We start from the raw sequence: 20,219 nt of genomic DNA on the forward strand, positions 1-20,219 counted from the left end.
TGACCTAAGTACACATAATCCGCCCACGTCAGTGATTGAGAAGGTACAAATCCTCTTGGTAAAAGACACACAGGTGGAACTGCAAAGGAAGCACATACCGATCTCGACGCTCGTTGCCATCCTGCCACTCAGCTGGCCGGTGACCAAGTCGCCCTTGAATGCGGGAGGCGGGAAATCATTGCGGAAAAATGCAAGATGGTGAATAGACACACACACACAAAGTGCTCAATAAGTATATTAAATCCTTTTGATGGATGTGATTCATTGCGGGTAAATGATATTTTTTTTTCATAACGCAGCATGTGGCTCGTTCATCCTGCACCTTTCTAGAGCTCGGATCCTCATTTTGGTCACAACCCGGGCAAAAGGCGACTTTGACGACAGGGTCACCAGGTCGAAACCGGCCCAAAACTACAACCAATTGGCACAAAAATGTATATCTATATGCCTACTTATGTACATATAGGTGTACAGAAGAAATCAAATTTTAGCCTGAAGCTAGCTAGCTAGCTGTGATAGTTTTAGTCAAGGGGGAAAAAAAACAAAAAAAAGGATTTACTCTAAGTTAAAAACTAAAAAAAAAAGGATTATTAGTTTACCAAATGTGCATCATCATCATCCAAATTCCTGCATGTACTACACATCGCAGTAACAAATTAAGCTAATGAATTGACGCTCGCGGAGCAAAGCTACGTTTAGACTGAAGCTAGCTAGAAAGCAGCCCATTTGCATCAGGATTTATGTGCAAAACTTTTCAATATTTAACCATTTTGAATATAGCTTATCCGAATGGGATTGCAATAATTTCGGTCGTATATTTTTTACGGGGTGCACCACGGACTGACTGACGAGCGATATTTTCCGATATGTACGTATGTAAAAATATCAGAACAATAAGCCCGGTATTTACAATTCCATGAACGTGTTTGCCATGTAAGCCATGTCATGTTACACGAGGTAATGCTTTGTGGATGCATATCCGCATATATAAACAGTTACGCCATCTTAATTATGTATCGATTGCACCGCAAAGGCCTCCGAGTTCCGATGAATGACAGCCATTTCTGTTGTGTGAGTCCCAAAACAGTGACCGATTGTGACCAAAATTGATATGGGTATCCATATTTATGGCCACTTACACCTCTGATATCAGAACAGTCAGCACAATATTTCCAATTTTATTGATCAAAACATTTTCCTTTTCATAGACAACAATTTGTGGAAAAAGAAAGTGCAACATCCATAAAATTCAAAATATCAGTAGGTATAGGTGAAGCTGTCATGAGAGACATCCAGATACATTTTTTTGATGATTGGTGAGTTGAAATGTTTAAAGCTTGTTGGAGGGAGGTAAAATATATCCATCCATCCATTTTCTTTGCAGCTTATCCTCACAAGGGTCGCAGGGAGTGCTGGAGCCTATCCCAGCCGTCAACGGGCAGGAGGCGGGGTACACCCTGAACTGGAATTTAAAAATGGAAAACTCTTTTGAATCATTTACACTCAAATAATGACATTTAGGGGTGAAGCATTTAATTCCGAGGAGGCCTTCATTTTTCAAAATGCATATTGATTTTTTTTTTATTATTTCCCCCTTCAACAATGAAATAGAAATGAAAAATACTGGGAATATTTTTACGGAAAAGGTTTTAATTTCTTTAAATGCATTAACTCTTTAAAAAATGTGATTGAACGCATTTCATCCATTTTCTTTGCCGCTTATCCTCACGAGGATCGCAGGGAGCGCTGGAGATAAATATATATATATATACACAAAACAAATTACATGGCGACTGTAAAACGTGTCACAGATTTTCAACTGGTGCAGGTGCGTCGCAACAAACTGGTGCTTACTGGAATTAGCCCCAAATCTCCTCACGTAACTGAAGAGCCTGAACAACAAGAAGTCACAATGCGTGTCGAGGTGAGCCGAGGTCTTTTTTTTTTCTTCTTCTTTTTTTCGCAAGAGCTCCGGAGGAGCGTGACAGCTGAGAAAACACGAGAGCGCGGGCGGCGGATCTGGGTGGAAGCCCCGTGAGCGCTTGCGTCTTGCCGCCCGCCAGTTCGGGGGGGATTTAAGCGGCGCTGAAAGCGACGGATGCACAAAAGGCGCCTTGTCCGGCGGTCAACGACAGCTACGCCGAAAGCCGCACTTACGATAAGCTGAGGAGTGAAGGATTTATTTTTTAGGAGGATTCATTTGTTTTTATTATTCATCTATGCGCACTGCTGAGCCTTTGTTAAAGCAGACTTGGTTGTGAATAAAAACTAAAACTCCATTGTTGGGTTACACGATAGGTACATAACAGATGTCAGGTAGCATGTTAGCCTAGCTTAGACTAAAAAAAAAAAAAGATTAAGTAAATTCAGTAAAGAAGATTATTAAAAATTGTATTAAAAATCTGTTCATCGTAACTTGCTGCTATCATGTCAAACTCAAGGCCTCGGGACCAGATCCGGCCGCCCACATGATTTTATGGGGCCCGCGGAGGCAAATCATGTGTATCAACTTCCATGATTTTTTGTTCAAAGCTGTGCCAAAAATTCATGAATGAAATAAATGATAACATGAAGAAATTACTAGCATTTTTGTGTTACCAAACAACAATAGTTGGAAAAACCAATTATCCTTGATTTCTGATTCACAAAAGTAGTTCATAAATTTCATGTGTAAATATGATAAGGCGGTTAAAGTTTTTTTTTATGGTTTCACAGCAACAAGGGCCCTCTGAGGGAAACCGCAAGTACAAAAAAATGAGTTTGACACCGGTGGACATACTGTAGGATTTTAGGGGTGCACGGTTAGGGTTGGGTTAATGCAGCCCTATGGGGGCACAAACCAGTGCAATCTGTAGGCCGGTCCCAAGCCCGGATAAATGCAGAGGGTTGCGTCAGGAAGGGCATCCGGCGTAAAAACTGTGCCAAACAAATATGAGCGTTCATCTAAAGAATCCCATACCGGATCGGTCGTGGCCCGGGTTAACAACGCCCGCCCCCGGCACTGCTAACCTACAGGGAGTCGGTGGAAATTCAGCTACTGTGGGTCGAAGACAAAGAAGAGGAGGAAACCGGATCCAGCGTCAGAAGAAAAAGAGGAATGCACAGAGCCTACAACTGAGTGTAGGGACTTTGAATGTTGGGACTATGACAGGAAAAGCACAGGAGTTGGTTGACATGATGATTAGGAGAAAGGTTGATATTCTGTGCATCCAAGAGAGCAGGTGGAAAGGTAGTAAGGCTAGAAGTTTGGGAGCAGGGTTTAAATTATTCTACCACGGAGTAGATGGGAAGAGAAATGGAGTAGGGGTTATTTTAAAGGAAGAGCTGGCTAAGAATGTCTTGGAGGTAAAAAGAGTATCAGATCGAGTGATGAGACTAAAATTTGAAATTGAGGGTGTTATGTATAATGTGGTTAGCGGCTATGCACCACAGGTAGGATGTGACCTAGAGTTGAAAGAGAAATTCTGGAAGGAACTCGATGAAGTAGTTCTGAGCATCCCAGACAGCGAGAGAGTTGTGATTGGTGCAGATTGTAATGGACATATTGGTAAAGGAAACAGGGGCGATGAAGAAGTGATGGGTAAGTACGGCATCCAGGAAAGGAACTTTGAAGGGCAGATGGTGGTGGACTTTGCAAAAAGGATGGAGATGGCTGTAGTGAACACTTATTTCCAGAAGAGGGAGGAACATACAGTGACCTACAAGAGCGGAGGTAGAACCACGCAGGTAGATTATATTTTGTGCAGACGATGTAATCTGAAGGAGGTTACTGACTGTAAAGTAGTGGTAGGGGAGAGTGTAGCTCGACAGCATAGGATGGTACTATGTAGGATGATTCTGGTGGTGGGTAGGAAGATTAAGAAGACAAAGGTAGAGCAGAGAACCATGTGGTGGAAGCTGAAAAAGGAAGAATGTTGTGCAGCCTTCCGGAAAGAGGTGAGACAGGCTCTCGATGGACAACCGAAGCTCCCGGAAGACTGGACGAACGACAGCCAAGGTGATCAGAGAGACAGGCAGGAGAGTACTTGGTGTGTCATCTGGTAGGAAAGGGGAGAAGGAGACTTGGTGGTGGAACCCCAAAATACAGGGAGTCATACAAGGAAAGAGATTAGCGAAGAAGAAGTGGGATACTGAGAGGACTGAGGAGAGGCGAAAGGAGTACATCGAGATGCGACGTAGGGCAAAGGTAGAGGTGGCAAAGGCTAAACAAGAGGCATATGAAGACATGTACACCAGGTTGGACACGAAAGAAGGAGAAAAGGATCTCTACAGGTTGGCCAGACAGAGGGATAGAGATGGGAAGGATGTGCAGCAGGTCAGGGTGATTAAGGATAGAGATGGAAATGTGTTGACTGGTGCCGGTAGTGTACTAAATAGATGGAAAATACTTTGAGAAGTTGATGAATGAAGAAAATGAGAGAGAAGGAAGAGTTGAAGAGGCAAGAGTGAAGGACCAGGAAGTGGAAATGATTACTAAGGGGGAAGTCAGAAAGGCACTACAAAGGATGAAAAATGGAAAGGCAGTTGGTCCTGATGACATACCGGTAGAGGTATGGAAGCAATTTGGAGAGATGGCTGTGGAGTTTTTGACCAACTTATTCAACAGAATACTAGCGGGCGAAAAGATGCCTGAAGAATGGAGGAAAAGTGTTCTAGTTCCCATTTTTAAGAACAAAGGGGATGTTCAGAGCTGTGGGAACTATAGAGGAATAAAGTTGATGAGCCACACAATGAAGTTATGGGAAAGAGTAGTGGAGGCTAGACTCAGGACAGAAGTAAGTATCTGCGAGCAACAGTATGGTTTCATGCCTAGAAAGAGTACCACAGATGCATTATTTGCCTTGAGGATGCTCGTGGAAAAGTACAGAGAAGGTCAGAAGGAGCTACATTGTGTCTTTGTGGATCTAGAGAAAGCCTATGACAGAGTACCAAGAGAGGAACTGTGGTACTGCATGCGTAAGTCTGGTGTGGCAGAGAAGTATGTTAAAATAGTACAGGACATGTATGATGGCAGCAGAACAATGGGAGGTGTGCCTTAGGTGTGACAGAGGAATTTAAGGTGGAGGTGGGACTGCATCAGGGATCAGCTCTGAGCCCCTTCCTGTTTGCAGTGGTAATGGATAGGCTGACAGATGAGGTTAGACTGGAATCCCCTTGGACCATGATGTTCGCAGATGATATTGTCATATGCAGTGAAAGCAGGGAGCACGCAGAGGAACAATTGGAAAGATGGAGACATGCACTGGAAAGGAGAGGAATGAAGATTAGCCGAAGTAAAACAGAATATATGTGCGTGAACGAGAAAAGTAGAGGGGGAAGAGTGAGGCTACAGGGAGAAGAGATAGCGAGGGTGGACGACTTCAAATACTTGGGGTCAACAATACAGAGCAATGGAGAGTGTGGTCAGGAAGTGAAGAAACGGGTCCAAGCAGGTTGGAACAGCTGGCGAAAGGTGTCTGGTGTGTTATGTGACAGAAGAGTGTCTGCTAGGATGAAGGGCAAAGTTTACAAAACAGTGGTGAGGCCGGCCATGATGTACGGATTAGAGACGGTGGCACTGAAGAAACAACAGGAAGCTGAACTGGAGGTGGCAGAAATGAAGATGTTGAGGTTCTCGCTCGGAGTGACCAGGTTGGATAGGATGAGAAATGAGCTCATTAGAGGGACAGCCAAAGCTGGATGTTTTGGAGACAAGATTCGAGAGAGCAGACTTCGATGGTTTGGACATGTTCAGAGGCGAGAGAGTGAGTATATTGGTAGAAGGATGCTGAGGATGGAGCTCCCAGGCAAAAGGGCGAGAGGAAGACCAAAGAGAAGGTTTATGGATGTGGTGAGGGAAGACATGAGGGCAGTTGGGGTTCGAGAGGAAGATGCAGGAGATAGGCTAAGATGGCAAAAGATGACACGCTGTGGTGACCCCTAACGGGACAAGCCGAAAGGAAAAGAAGAAGAAGAAGAAGACGGTTAGGGTTGGGTTAGCATTAGGAGGTAGGAAAGATGTTTACTTCAGCAACTAAATATGGTTTGTAGTCAACTAAAATGTGATGAAAGGCTAATCAAAGTTGACTAAGCGATGATGTCATTGATATTTGGAAGGTTGGACTAGCTGAAGCATGCAAGGCTAACGGTTATTCGCAAAAACTGCCATCTGAGTGTTTTGCCACATTGGCACAGTTTTCTTTCAACTTGAGGAATACACTATATTATAAAGATTTTTTTAAAAATGTTTATTTATGGGCAAAGACAGACTGGAGTGCAAAATTGTGCGTCCAGTCGCATCACTCGGCACTTGACGACAACTAAATGTCCTTCCAAACTTTAAGCAACTTCGCAGAAGGGAACGGCCATCTGTCAGACAGCACCCGCGTCCAAAAAATAAATGAATGGTGCCTGCTGAAGAAGAACAAAAGCTCAGAGGTCCGCGCTCGGGTCCGAGCGCCGCGAAGGGGGCGGCTTGCTCTGCGTGGGCCGGGCGGCGGCGCACAGGCGCAACCGACACAGTTCTGGTGACATTTGCAACCTGGTGTGGGAGTCACGCCGGGTGACTTCAAAAAAAAAAAAAAAAAGGCGGTGGGCCCTGAGTTCAAGAAAACCTGAACTGCAACAGACTGTGAATGGCAAAAAGAGAATGCGATCGGCCACCTGATAACCGACCGGAGGAGCGCCATGTTCAGCAGGCGCAAGACGTGCAAGGACAGCGAGTTTGGCTGGCTTTGGTATGAGCCCAAAATGTCATACAGAGCTGAACAGACCAGCACCAACTCCAAGCTTTATCCCTTGAAAAAACAGCATTGGGAATCTTGCAAAAAATACCCCCCCACCCCCACCCCATCTGTAATAGTTAATGCGCAATTAAGATGAAAGAGTACAATCATCACACTCATAAGATAAAAACAGTTGTCATAAATGTTAAGTTGTAATAAAAAGTTTAATATTTTCCAGATTCGTCATAATAGTATGATAATGAAGTTGTATTGGGGGGGTGGAGTTTTATATCTTTGTAAATATGAAATCTAATATCTTTAAGTCATGATCTTAATTTGTTTGTATTTCCCCAGATTTCTTGTGTCAACCGTCGAAACTTTCAAGTTCTTGGGAATTCCAGCCTCAGGGGACCTAAAGTGGGAGACGAAGATCAAATCCATCCTCAAAAAAGCCCAACAAAGGATGTACTTCTTGCGGCCTGTCACAAGAGCTGCTGAGACAGTTCTACACAGGGGTCATCCAATCAGTACTGTGTCACATGTCACATCACAGTCTGGTCTGGGACCAGCACAATAAAGGACAAACTCCGACTGCAACGGACAATCAAAACCGCTGAACGGATTGTCGGCACCACGCTACCCATCAAGGACTTGCACGCAACGCGAACTAGGTCCAGAGCAGGCAGGATCCTTTCGGATCCACCTGGCCACCAGCTCTTGCAGCGCTTTCCGTCGGGAAAGCGCTACAGATGAATGAAAGTCAAAAGTAGCAGGCATTTGAACATCTTTTTTCCCGTCTGGCAATTAAGTCATTAAATTTGTGATCAGCGAACCTCCTTTTTTTCTGCTCACTCACATCCTGCTGGTCCAATCAGTATTAGCATTAGCAGTTGATTTTGTAGACTATCGCATGATTCATCACTATAAACTGCTACTTTTGCACAATTGTCATTGCACTGGTCTATCACAGGAACCACGATCGGGTAAAGGGACGTTGGCACACTTATGTTGTACCTGTTCTAAATGAAGATTTTACATCTTTTACATCGGAATCATTCCTATAAATAGTAATGTCTCTTGTTCTTTGTTCTGAATGTCGTACCAGGGCAGCACCGACTGCCGGAGAAAAATTCCTTGTGTGTTTTTACACACTTGGCCAATAAATCTGATTCTGATAAATAATTGAATACTTTTGAGCTTCAACTCCTACTTATACAAGAATAAAGTTGGAACTTACATTCAGGACCCAACTCATTTCCGCCAAATGGACTTCAGATGGGCGGCACGGTGGGTCAGCTGGAAAGCTTTGGCCTCACAGTTCTGAGGTCCAGGGTTCAATGCCGCCCCCAACTGTGTGGAGTTCGCATGTTCTCCCCGTTCCTGCGTGGGTTTCCTCCGAGCAGTCCGGTTTCCTCCCACATCCCAAAAACATGCAACATTGATTGGACACTCTAAATTGCCCCTAGGTGCGATTGTGAGTGCGACTGTTTGCCTCCATGTGCCCTCCGATTGGCTGGCGACCAGTTCAGGGTGTACCCCGCCTCCCGCCCGTTGACAGCTGGGATGGGCGCCAGCGCTCCCCGGGACCCTTGCGAGGATAACCGGTTAAGAAAATGGATGGATGGATAGACTTCAGGTGTTCTAGTAGGCTTTTCTCTGATATTATCCTATCTCTGATATTGCCACTGCTTCACTACAGTACGACAAGAGTAATTTTGAGCACACTAAAAAGAAAGTACCCTGTCGGTGGAATATTACGTTTACGGGTATGCCTCAATCACAGCGAATTAACGGCGGCCAGAGCTGGGTGGGTGGGGGTGGGGGCAACACAACGCTTCTTCAGTTATGTAAACCGGCCTGGGATGGGAGCAAGTCAACCGTCGGACTTTGCATCCGCAACAAGACCCCGCAGCTCTTAATGCAAACGTACACAAAAGCTGCAGCCAGGCTACAATATTTTATGTCAGTCATTTAAGCGCAAGAAGAAGTTAACCCCAATTTACATTTAAGGACATAAAAAAAAAACATCTGTAACACTCAGTTGTGTATGCTTCAGTGGCAAACTTCACAAATAATACAAAAGAAACAGCACAAAAAAATATATGTATATATAATTTAAGTGGCCTTTTGTTGTGGGAAGCAAAAAGGCACACGTGATTAATGATCATGCTAATCATGACACCTGTGGATGGATTATCACAGCGCTCAATAATACAGATTTAGCCAGACCTGCGACCGATATTTGAGAAAAAATGGGGGCTCATTAAAACTGGGAGCAAGAAGTGTTGCTCAGCGTCAACGTTAGCCGCCGTGCTTTGTTGGCACGACGCGCTGCCATCCAAGCGTTCACGGCACCTGCGAGCGTTCGTCCCTGCGCCGCATGCTCCAAGTCCAAGTGTTGACATTCAAATGTCTCATTTGTTTGCCTTTGTTTGCTCAGGGAGCATTTCTCGCCGGGCCCAAGTCAAAAAGCAGCAGAACAAAGCGGTCATTTGCCTCCGACGCAGAACACTCGCCCCACACCACACTGACGCCGCCCCCCGCCCCGTTTCACTGAAGCTAAGGAAGACCTCATCTCAGTGAGAAATGCCAAAGATCATCCAAAAAAGCAGAGGCGTGGGCTGGCCCGGGCTTGTTCGCAATCATCCTTCGCTTATGCTGCCGCACGCGCGTGAGAAAGCGGCTGTCATCGTTATGTCAGTCGCGTACGCCGCAGTTCGTGTTGGCCAATTACGCTAATTAACGTTTGCCATCACAATGGCAACATTCATTACTTAGTAACACTTACGACACGGAAAAAAATACGTACACGGCGACACAAGAAAAAAAAATGAATAACACTCATCTGTATATCAAAAGTGCATAGAGACGCTGTCATTATCAGGATAATTTTTCAGTATGAATTTCATGAATTATATTTTATATGCATTTTCAGCTTTAAAAAAAACTTGGAACTCGCACAGCTTTGGCTATCAATGACTACTTCATATTAAAAATGATGCTTCATACTGCCAATCCCCAACTGAATGAAACACAATAAAATAATTTAAAATACTCTTTGTCCCCCAAAATGGCTAAAGATGTAAAAAAAAGAAAATACTTAGATCAAATTAGAAGAACAAATAGCTAAAAAATAAAAAAGTTACAGTATCGTACCATATTTTGGGTGTATTTTTCTACTTTATTATTACCATATGATTATATTTTGGTATTATTTCACTCATATTTTACTTTTATTTTCTAATGAAATAATAGAACAAGAAATATTGGATTGATGTGGTTTATTTTAAAACATTATTGTTACTATTAATAAATTGAGCAATTTATACCAAAATGATTTAATTTCTATTAATTATATTGCAATGGTTGTTCCTTTCTCCCATTGCTACTGTAATAGAATTTATCAAAAATTATTTCTTTTACCACGCTTGTATTGGTTAATAAATTATACATTAGTTTGCTTTTTTTTCCCCAAATGAAAAGATTTCTTTTTTTTTTTTTTAAAGTGTGAATATTTTCAAACTATCACAGCACAATGACTTCACAAGCATAACAATGCGCATCTGTCATACTTGTCATTCGATAATAGCACAATGACACGCTCTTGTTGACCTCTCGGTGCTGCCAATCCATATTTTAATGCGGCAGGCGATCAAGAGGCTCATGAACAAATATGAAGCGTACACATTGTACGCCAGCCAGATGGTGATGCATGAGCAAACTATGGCAAATATGAGCTTGAGCGAGCTGGGAAACGAGTCAGCGGCAATTGTTCGCTGCCACCGAGCATAAGAAGACGTCTTAGGGCCAAGGGTGAGGCCGGTCCATGAAGGGGAGGCGGAGGGGGAAAAAAACAAACGGCTGTCAAACGGAAAAACCAAGCACACAATCAAACTCGCATTATCCCAGGCAGGAAGACCAAACTTCCAAATGTTTACACGGCGCTTCACAAAACAGAAACCTTTTATTGGTGCGAAATTTCCAATTGGAGTCGTTTGGGGCTGCGCCTTTGTTGTGGTAATTGGGGCCATGCACATTTGGCTACTTATTAATTGCACATGCAGGTGATTCGCAAACATTTTACAGCGAGTGCCAGCTAAAGAAAGACAAGACAAACATTACCAGTGGTGATCCAAGATGGCAGGTTTCATTCTTAAATAGTATATTTAAAGGGAATACGCCACTGAAGCATATGTGTCATATGTACTGTACCTTTAAAATTTGAGGTTAATACGATATCATTTAATGGTGTTTTCAATCGGCAATTGCGAATTTTCATGGGCGCCACCGTTTTGGCGAGTCACATGACCTACTTGCACGGACGGATGTGATGTATTCTATGCGTAAACAAAGAAATCATGGCCGATTTGTAGTGTTATCACATGCATTACCGCCACCATCACACACGTGAAAATGCCCTACTGTATCGCGAAATGATGCCATAATTCGGATAGAAATAATCCGAGGAAGGCTCGGTTGGCATATTCTGCTCAGTAAGAAAAAGAAACATTTAAGGACCCCGTGGCAAGCCAAGTGTGGTCACCCTGAGCCGTACAACGTAAGTACAGATGTATTTTGCGCATTTATTTAAGACCAACACTTTTAGAGTACCCTATTTTCTGCACTATGATGCGCACCACATTATAAGGCGCACCTTCAATGACTGACCTATTTGAAGACTTTTTTTTTCATATATAAGGCGCACCACATCATAAGGCGCATAAAATAGACGCGACAGTAGAGGCTGGGGTTACGTTATGCATCCATTAGATGGAGTTTCACTAAAGGCTCAATAGTGATCCATATACAAGGCGCACCGGATTATAAGGCACACTGTTGGCTTTTGAAAAAATTAAAGGCTTTTGTAGTGCAGAAAATACAGTACAATAAGTCTCTCAATTCTTTAAAATAACATTGTTAGGATGTTGCTAACCAATGATGACAAAAGTACGTCTTGCCATTTATGCGACCTCTTGTGCTTTCACACGTCTTGCAGGCATTGAGACTTCCGTAATTCAATTTGATTCTCCATCACGATTGTACGATGGTGAACATTTCTTGCCGAAAAAGGCACGTCTTTTATTCCTATGATTATCTTGTCTCCATGCAAAGTTGGCAAAATGTTGATTGGTAACGTCGAGTACGCGTGCTTTGGCGTACTCCCCGTGTGATCACAGCAGAACACTCCCTTCCCCACAAAGGCTGTCCATTCTTCTCAAAAATAGTCAAAATGACGAAGCTCATACAAAAATGTCATTACTTGGATAAAAGAGCACATTAAAAATATTATTTGGAATTTTTCTGGATATGCTTATATTTATAATGGATTCATAAGATAATCACCAATGTTATTTTAAGGCACTGTAGCATTATGCAAGGTTTGAATAAACACTATGCTTAAATATTGCGGGGACTTGACCAATGATTAAATAAAGATGTACTGCACACAAAAATTGAAATGCAAGATTTACCTAAATATGTTTCAACATAGTGTTTAACGTAATTTCTCGGAACACAAAAGTTAAATACAACCGAACTGTACTTTCGTGGGTATTGATTCTTTTATGTCCCACTAAAGAAAACCACATCACACACACAAGGACAGGACGAGAAAAAGTGAATAATAATATATATATATATATATATATATATATATATATATATATATATATAATCCATTTGATTTAATTCCATTTGTGGCAAAAATTAAAAAAAAATCTGAGGGGAAAACACCTACAAAACATTAGAATTTTACAAGTAGAAAACTACTTAACTCACTAGATGTCTGTGAAATAAAATTGCGATTTCAAGAGAAAATTATTCATTAGAATAAACTCACACTACTGGGTGAAAAACTGAATTATTACATGTGGGAAAAAGTCAGAATTTAGCAAGAGGAAAATTTATTGTGACAAAGAAACTATGGTTTTAGGTTTTTAAAAGTTGAACAAAACTGTCCTATTACATGACAAAAAAAATTTTAAAAATTACTCTATAAAGTTGTTCTATTGAGAAAACTAAAATGTGTTTTGAGGATAGTTGAAAATTCAATCTAAAAAAATACAATTGTGTTAATGATGGAATGAAAAGTTTTGATTCCAGAAGATAGACTAACTTGAGAAGTTAAAAAAAATAATTTATGAAAAAAACAATATGATAATATAATAGTACAGTAATATTGCATGGAAAAACTCATACTCCTCTTAAAAATTATTATTATTTTTTTTTTTAAGTGGGCATGTCCATTTTAATGTGGAAGGATCTGGATTGTTACTGTCAAAATATGGTATTTGGGGGATGTTGGGATTTGTGTAATGTGGAAATTTCGAATTTGCAATGAGAATGATATTTTCTTGAATGTCTCATTAGTAACGAATGGGAAATCTGGGGGTGAAAAATGTGGGTCACACTGCTGACGGAATAACAGGGGATCGGAAACGCGAAAGGCGAAGCCGTCAGGCCGGCCCGGCCCGGAACGACTGAATCTTTCATCGGCGGCGAACCCGGCCGACGCTCTCTTGGCGCCCGCTCGCCCGAACTCGCGGCCGTGTCGTTGATAGGCGGCAGTGTTTCGGGCTGTCTTTCTCGCCTGTTTGCTTAAGGGATTAAGGCGGTGAAGCCCATCCTTGTTCGGCCCAAAGCAGCGCTAAGTCGGGCCATTTACACACATTAAAAACCACAACAACAACAAAAACGAACCGCAGTGAAACTTTGCTACATGTATCACATATTTGGAGGCCATCGTTTTTTAAAGTACGCATTTACTCTGCTACCGCATTGTCCCGAAAAGTGCCAGGCACCCCTGAGCTCTTCTCGATGCAGCTGCCAACCTTTAAAAATTCACTTCCAGAACAAGTTTTCCAAATGTCTGATTTTCCATATTTTCAACATTTTATCAAGAACATTTCCATCCCATACAGTCAATCCTGATGGTTAATAAATGATGGTTTCGATATTTGTCATTTTAACATTTTCATAACATCATCATTGTGTTGGTGGACGCAGTTGCAGACTGAATAAAAGTACAAGTACAAGAGATCTTTACATTTCCATCCATCCATCCATCTATTTTCTTTGCCGCTTATCCTCACGAGGTTTGCGGGGAGTCAAACACCAACACTCACAATTACACCTTGGGGCAATTTAGAGTGTCCCGATTCATGTTGCATGTTTTTGGGATGTGGGAGGAAACCGGAGTGCCCGGAGAAAACCCACGCAGGCTCGGGGAGAACATGCAAACTCCACACAGATGGTGCTGGGATTGAACCCGGGTCCTCAGAACTGCGAGGCCAACGCTTTAGCCTAAGAAATCACATTCATTGTATTAATTTGACATCTCCTTGGATGACGCTGACAGCGGCAGCACATTTTAAAAGAACGATCTCCGTGAGATGTTGGTGGCCTGAAATTTGCATGCTGAAATCACAGTTTGGGGGGGGGGGGGGGGGGAGGGAAACAAAAAAAAAAACCATTTACATCCCTCAAATGCAACCGTCTGGTTTTCGTGTGGGCGCAAAGCAAACATGGAAAGCCACGTAGAACAACAAGCGGCGTAACTCGCCGCTAAAGAGCCCATTTAAGCCCGCAGATTCCAAACGACGTGGACCAATTTCTTTTCTTTTTTTTTTTTTTTAAATAAACTGATGTTAATTTAGGATGAGGAGTTTGCATATTGACTGAAATTAAAGCAACAAGCAGTGACAATCTGGTGAACCCTCTTAAGCAAATTGTCTATATTTTTTGTCATAAATTGATTATTATTCACCCACTGGTTTGTCTGTAACATGTCTGAAAAGAGAAAAACTTCAATAGCAGATGTTTGACAATTTATACTTTTGGTTAAATAAATTTAATCAGCCTGCTTGCATATAAAACTACAGAAATCAGCGAATACTTACTTTTGAGAAACTGAAAAAAGAGGATTTGGACAATTTTAAGTGAAGCAATGGTTCTAAACAATTAATCGATTATCCAAATAGTTAATCTGCAAAATAGTTAATGTTAGTTGTTGATTAATCGTGGCACCTTAGTAACTTTCTCTAAACTGCTTTACTTTACTTTTTACTTTCACCCTTGCTTTATTCAAAAAATTTACCCCTAAAATGGTTCCTTCAAATTCGGTTCCTTTTGTATCCATATTAAAAATGTCAACCAATTCTTTTACGACCTGGGAAACTACTGTCCGTGACAATTTTTTTTTTTTTTAAATGTTTACCGTAATTTCCGGCCTAGAGGGCGCACCTGATTATAAGCCTCACCCAGCACATTTGTAAAGGAAATACTATTTGGTACATACATAAGCCGCACCTGTGTAAAATGCCGCAATGTCCCACGTTGAAACCCATATTAAAACGTGAGATATTTACAAAGAAAGACGGTAGTAAACAGAAATTGTTTTCAAAGTTTTAATACCTTAGCTAAGCTTAACATAGCAACAACACAGTCGGATGAACAGGGCTGGTAAAAAAAAAAACAACAAAAAAAAAACAGCAGCAGCAGCTACACAGTAGCAACAGCACTAACAGAGCCAGTTAAAAAAAAAAAATAAATACCTAAATCACTGAGATGCGGCAGTAACACAGCAGCAACTACCACACAGCACTAATGCTAGCACAGCACTAACGCTACCACAGCACTAACGCTAACGCAGCGCTAACAGGGCCAGTTCAAAAAAAGAAAAAAAACATACTGGTAAATCACTTCCTTGGCACATATATTCCAGGGTTCTCACTCTTACCACGAGTCCCCCTTGCGGCCGTTAAAAAAAAAAAAAAAAAAAACTGCATTACCACATAAGCCGCAGGGTTGAAAGGGTGTGAAAAAAGTCGCGGCTTATAGGCCGGAAATTACGGTACTTTTCAGTTCCGGGGGCATCCTGTAAAGGAACCATAAAATACGTACTTTTGGCAAAGTAAAGAGTATTTTCTTGTAAACACACAAATGTATTCTTGCGAAGTAAGTCATTTTTGAAAATGGCAAGTCCACCCAGTTTCGTGTTGTTTAGCCAAACCGATTTCGTGGGGGCTTTTCCGAGGAGCGCTACTGAGTTGGTCAGGCTAATTAGGCCCTAAAAATATTTTTACTAAACAGTCCTAACTTGAAAAAAAATCGGGAATTTCTGGGGATGGTGTAACCAACAGGAAAATAAGAAAGTTTTTTTTTAATAGCAACTTTTTCAGCTTGCCTGGGGAGAAGTTGACAACTGACTAGTGAGTGAGTTTCAGAGAAAGTTATTTAATACGCAACGTGCCTGTTTTATGGTGCGCAAACTTTATCGACTGTGGAAATCCTGTCAGGTGGTGGGGAGGGAATGAAAGTAAATTTCTTTGCCGATGTAGAAAACCCTTCGAGCATGCAGGGAGACAAAAGCAAAGAGGCATGCGAAGAGCGTGTGATGCTCACACACGGGGGTGTGGCCCCTCAGGTGCTCGCTCGCTCGCTCGCGGTGGCGGAGGAGGTGGTAACGCTCCCCAGGTAGTGCGCTGACTCACTCTCAAACACGCCTCAGACGCCAACGCATGGAGGACGCGCCGCTCGCCGCTTCCACCTGACCTCCGAAGACCCGGTTGCGAACGAGCTCCGAGGCGCCGGGAAAAGCCCTAACTCGTTTGAACGCCTTGGGTAGGAGCACTGGATTTGGACACAGACCGTGAGTTGCCGTTAACAGACGACGTTTTGTTCTGCGAAAATATCGTCAATCGAACGCAGCGTCACCTCGCGATTTTTTTTTTTTACCCACTTGCGGAATTCCTCAGAGCTTACGACAAGGCGAGTTCTCGCTACAAGTAGTTTAAAAAAAAAAAAAACAAAATAAAATTGATTTTTTTATGCTTCTCGCCTCAGTCTCTCAAAAAAGCATATTTAAATGGAACATGTTCAAGATTTTTAAACCTTATGTTGCAATAATTTTTAAAACTGGAGGGGAAAAAATGGAATGGGGATGAGGATGAGAAAGTTTTATGTATGCCTTTTTTTTTTAATTATTCATTTCTAATCTCATGTATTTGAAATAGATTGATTGCAGCGACACAAAAGGCGTTACAAGCGTCAAGTGTAATTTGCAAGGGTTTTCTGGATAAAACTGCAAATATTATACACCCATACTCACTTTTATTTATATACTGTATGTCAAAACATAAGACAAAATATAACGCAAAGCACACGTCGCCAGTTTACATAAAAAGTTTAAAGGAACGCGTTGCCATTTAACCATAAATCAAAAGCTACAAATCATGCTGCTGATTGGCCGTTTACTTAGTTTTATAGTTAGTTGAACACTATTATTATCTTGAAGATGTCTTTTTAATCATGAAAAATTCTGAATAAATTATGTACGTAAATTTCACCTTTAAGACTACAAATTATGTTGATGATTATCTGTTGACTTGCTGTAATGTGAGTTAAATGAACCATTTGGCAGTAATGTAACACAATAATGTTATAATTCTAACACCCCCACCCAAAAAAAAAAAAAAAAACAGGCTATAAGTCATGTTTGTTCTTAAATAAAATAACTTCATGAAAATTGGAACCCTTAAGATCCGACCGTCTGTAGGCCTTCCCGGGGAGCCACAGAGGATGCCGGTGGTCAAAGTGGAGAAAGACTCGCCGGCGGACGCGTCATCACCGGCTCCCGACCCATCCGAGGAGCAGCCCAGAGGTCGGCGACGGAAAAGACCCCTGCAGCGAGGCAAGCCGCCCTACAGCTACATCGCCCTCATCTCCATGGCCATCACCAACACCCCGGACCGCAAGCTGACCCTGGGGGGCATCTATAAGTTCATCACGGAGCGTTTCCCCTTCTACCGAGACAACTCCAAGAAGTGGCAGAACTCCATCCGCCACAACTTGACACTCAACGACTGCTTCATCAAGATCCCCCGGGAGCCGGGGCGCCCGGGAAAGGGCAACTACTGGGCCTTGGACCCCAACGCCGAGGACATGTTTGAGAGCGGCAGTTTTCTGCGACGCAGGAAGCGCTTCAAGCGATGCGACCTCAGCACCTACGCCTCGTACGTGCACGACAACCCGGTTTTCACACCGGTCCAGATCGCGAGGTCAGCACCGTACTCCAATGCGGTCTACTCCAACATGACCGTCAGTCCGTCCTACGGCCAACAGCTGCCTTCGGCCTACTACCCGTCCCCGTCGTCCCCCACTTTCGGCCCGGCCCAGACTCACATGTTCAGCATCAACAACCTGATCAGACCGCCGGTCGGCGTGCTCGCAGCTCAGGGGCCAGACGGCACGCAGCACTCCGCTCGCAGCTTCACCCCCGAGGGGGTCCACAACGGGCCCGGCCCCTGCAGTTTGGCACCGCCGGTTTTCCAGAGCCAGGGGTGCGGAGGGGCAGCCTCCGCGCACCCGGGGTTCACCTACTCCGGACAGAGCGGCCACCCTCACCACCACCACACCGCCCCGCACGGCCCCTACGGACAAGGCCAAGGCTACGCCGCATCCGGCCGCCTGGCCCCCTCGGGCGAGCCGGCGGACCACTACGGCAGGGTCTCGCCGGTGCAGCTGGGGTCTTTCTCCCATTACAACAGCGCCAATGGAGGGGGTTACCTGCGACACCCGCCCTACACCGGGAACATGGACAGATTTGTGTCTGCCATCTGACAGCGTCAAACACTTTTATCACTAATCCGCCTTCGTCTTTATACTTATTCGACTCGGACGTCGTCAGTCAGGCGTGCCCCCGCTTTTAATTCCGAGAGCCGTGTACAGAACAATCTAAATCGTCATTTTTCATTTCTGTCCCATGCTAAAAAAGGGTGGGTAAAGATATCCTAACGAATGATATTATGTAATGTATAAATATTTATTTTTAAAAAGAGATAGATGATAAAGCAAAAAAAAAAAAATCAAAGATTTCTCAGGCTTTTGGGGGTGGCTCTGTGTCTATTTAGAAAAGTACTGAGCAGCAACAAAATCAAATCTCGTCATTTACAACAAAAATAACCGCAATTCACACGAAATTCAGAATTTTGTTCCTATTTAACTTAATACTTTCCTTTTTTTTCTGTTGCAAAACTAGAAAAGCAATATATAAAACTTCTCCTGCCTTGCCAGCCAACAATGAAATTAAGTACAATTCAGACAAACAACACCGACCATATTATCCATCCATCCATTTTCTTTGCCGCTTATCCTCACGAGGGTCGCAGGGAGTGCTGGAGCCTATCCCAGCTGTCAACGGGCAGGAGCTGGGGTACACTCTGAACTGGTTGCCAGCCAATCGCAGGGGACAAAGAGACAGTCGCACAAACAATCACACCTATGCGCAATTTAGGGTCTCCAATGAATGTTTGGGGGATGTGGGAGGAAACCCGCGCAGGCACGGGGGAGAACATGCAAACTCCACACAGGCGGGTCCGGGATTGAACCCGGGAGCTCAGAACTGTGAGGCCAAGTCTTTACTAGCCGAGCCACCGTGCCACCTCGACCATATCAATTGATAATTATTGTATACACCTTGGGACATGAAAATTTGCCTGAAATGGCCCGCGGGCTATAGGTTGGACACCCCTGTCATGAGTTACAATTGTAGCAAATGTTTCCTGGTAGGATCACCTTCCAACCGCAGTTTTCGCTCTGCTCCTCCAAGACGTAATCACAAATGTGCAATAATATAGGATTCAGTTTTTTGGTGCTGGCCAATCACCACACATATAGGTTATATGAAACATTAACTGGAACTTTCTTTAACACCCACACGTTGATGACATCATACCCAGTGCACCCAAATATTCTGTAAAATACTTCTCATGCATTCCTGAGGACAAAAAGAAAAGAAAAAATGACACAGAGTCTTAACCTGACGAGCTATTTTTCATGTGGGCCGTTGGTGAGTGCTACAAAAAAAAAAAAAAATTAACACCACCACCGTTTGAGCATACAAATTTTGGTTCCGTTTTAATTCCAGTAACATTTTGTCGGAAGTTCTTGGGTTTTATGATTAAAGGCTTTGCAATAAGCGGCTTGTATGAAGAATGTAGCATGTGTGGTGTCGCACCCCAAATACAAAAAAAAACCCAAAAAAAAAGTAAATGCTATTTTGGAAATTGTGACATTTTTTTAATAATAAAAAAATATTAAAGTGGACCTTTTCAAATGGCGTCAGCGGGTGCATTTCTCTCATCTCGAAGGCTCCGTCTGCCGTTTCGGCCCAGCTGCTTGTGAAGTAGCGTCTGGAGCCGTGCAGGGTTTTGCGCCCACCACAACACTTGAGATTCGGCGAATCTGCTCAGGCGACAACGCAATGATTTGTAACACGATAGTTCAGCCCGGTAAGGTTTGAGCAGTAGTTGCGTCTCAACCCAGACAAGATGAGACCTGAAAGGAAGCACTTCGTTAGAGTCGGACACGTGGTGAGGGGCGACTAATGCAATAAATATTTAAGGTTATTACGAGCGGGTGCAGAGGGAAAAGTGTTCAAATTTAAAAGCGGGACATGTGGAACAAGTGTTAGAAATGCAGGTGTGATGCAAAAAAATAGAAAATAGAACAAGGAAA

General features: G+C 43.0%; 1 protein-coding gene across 1 annotated transcript; it reads left to right on the forward strand.

Moving 5' to 3' along the window:
- The first annotated feature begins 17,187 nt into the window (after positions 1-17,187).
- foxe1 (forkhead box E1) lies at positions 17,188-20,073 on the forward strand. The gene has a single exon (XM_061830208.1). It carries the CDS (start codon positions 17,223-17,225, stop codon positions 18,321-18,323), a length of 1,101 nt encoding a protein of 366 aa, XP_061686192.1. The 5' UTR covers positions 17,188-17,222; the 3' UTR covers positions 18,324-20,073.
- Positions 20,074-20,219: the final 146 nt, after the last annotated feature.

The sequence above is a fragment of the Syngnathoides biaculeatus genome, chromosome 9 (assembly GCF_019802595.1).
Source record: "Syngnathoides biaculeatus isolate LvHL_M chromosome 9, ASM1980259v1, whole genome shotgun sequence".
Taxonomy (NCBI): Eukaryota; Metazoa; Chordata; class Actinopteri; order Syngnathiformes; family Syngnathidae; genus Syngnathoides; species Syngnathoides biaculeatus.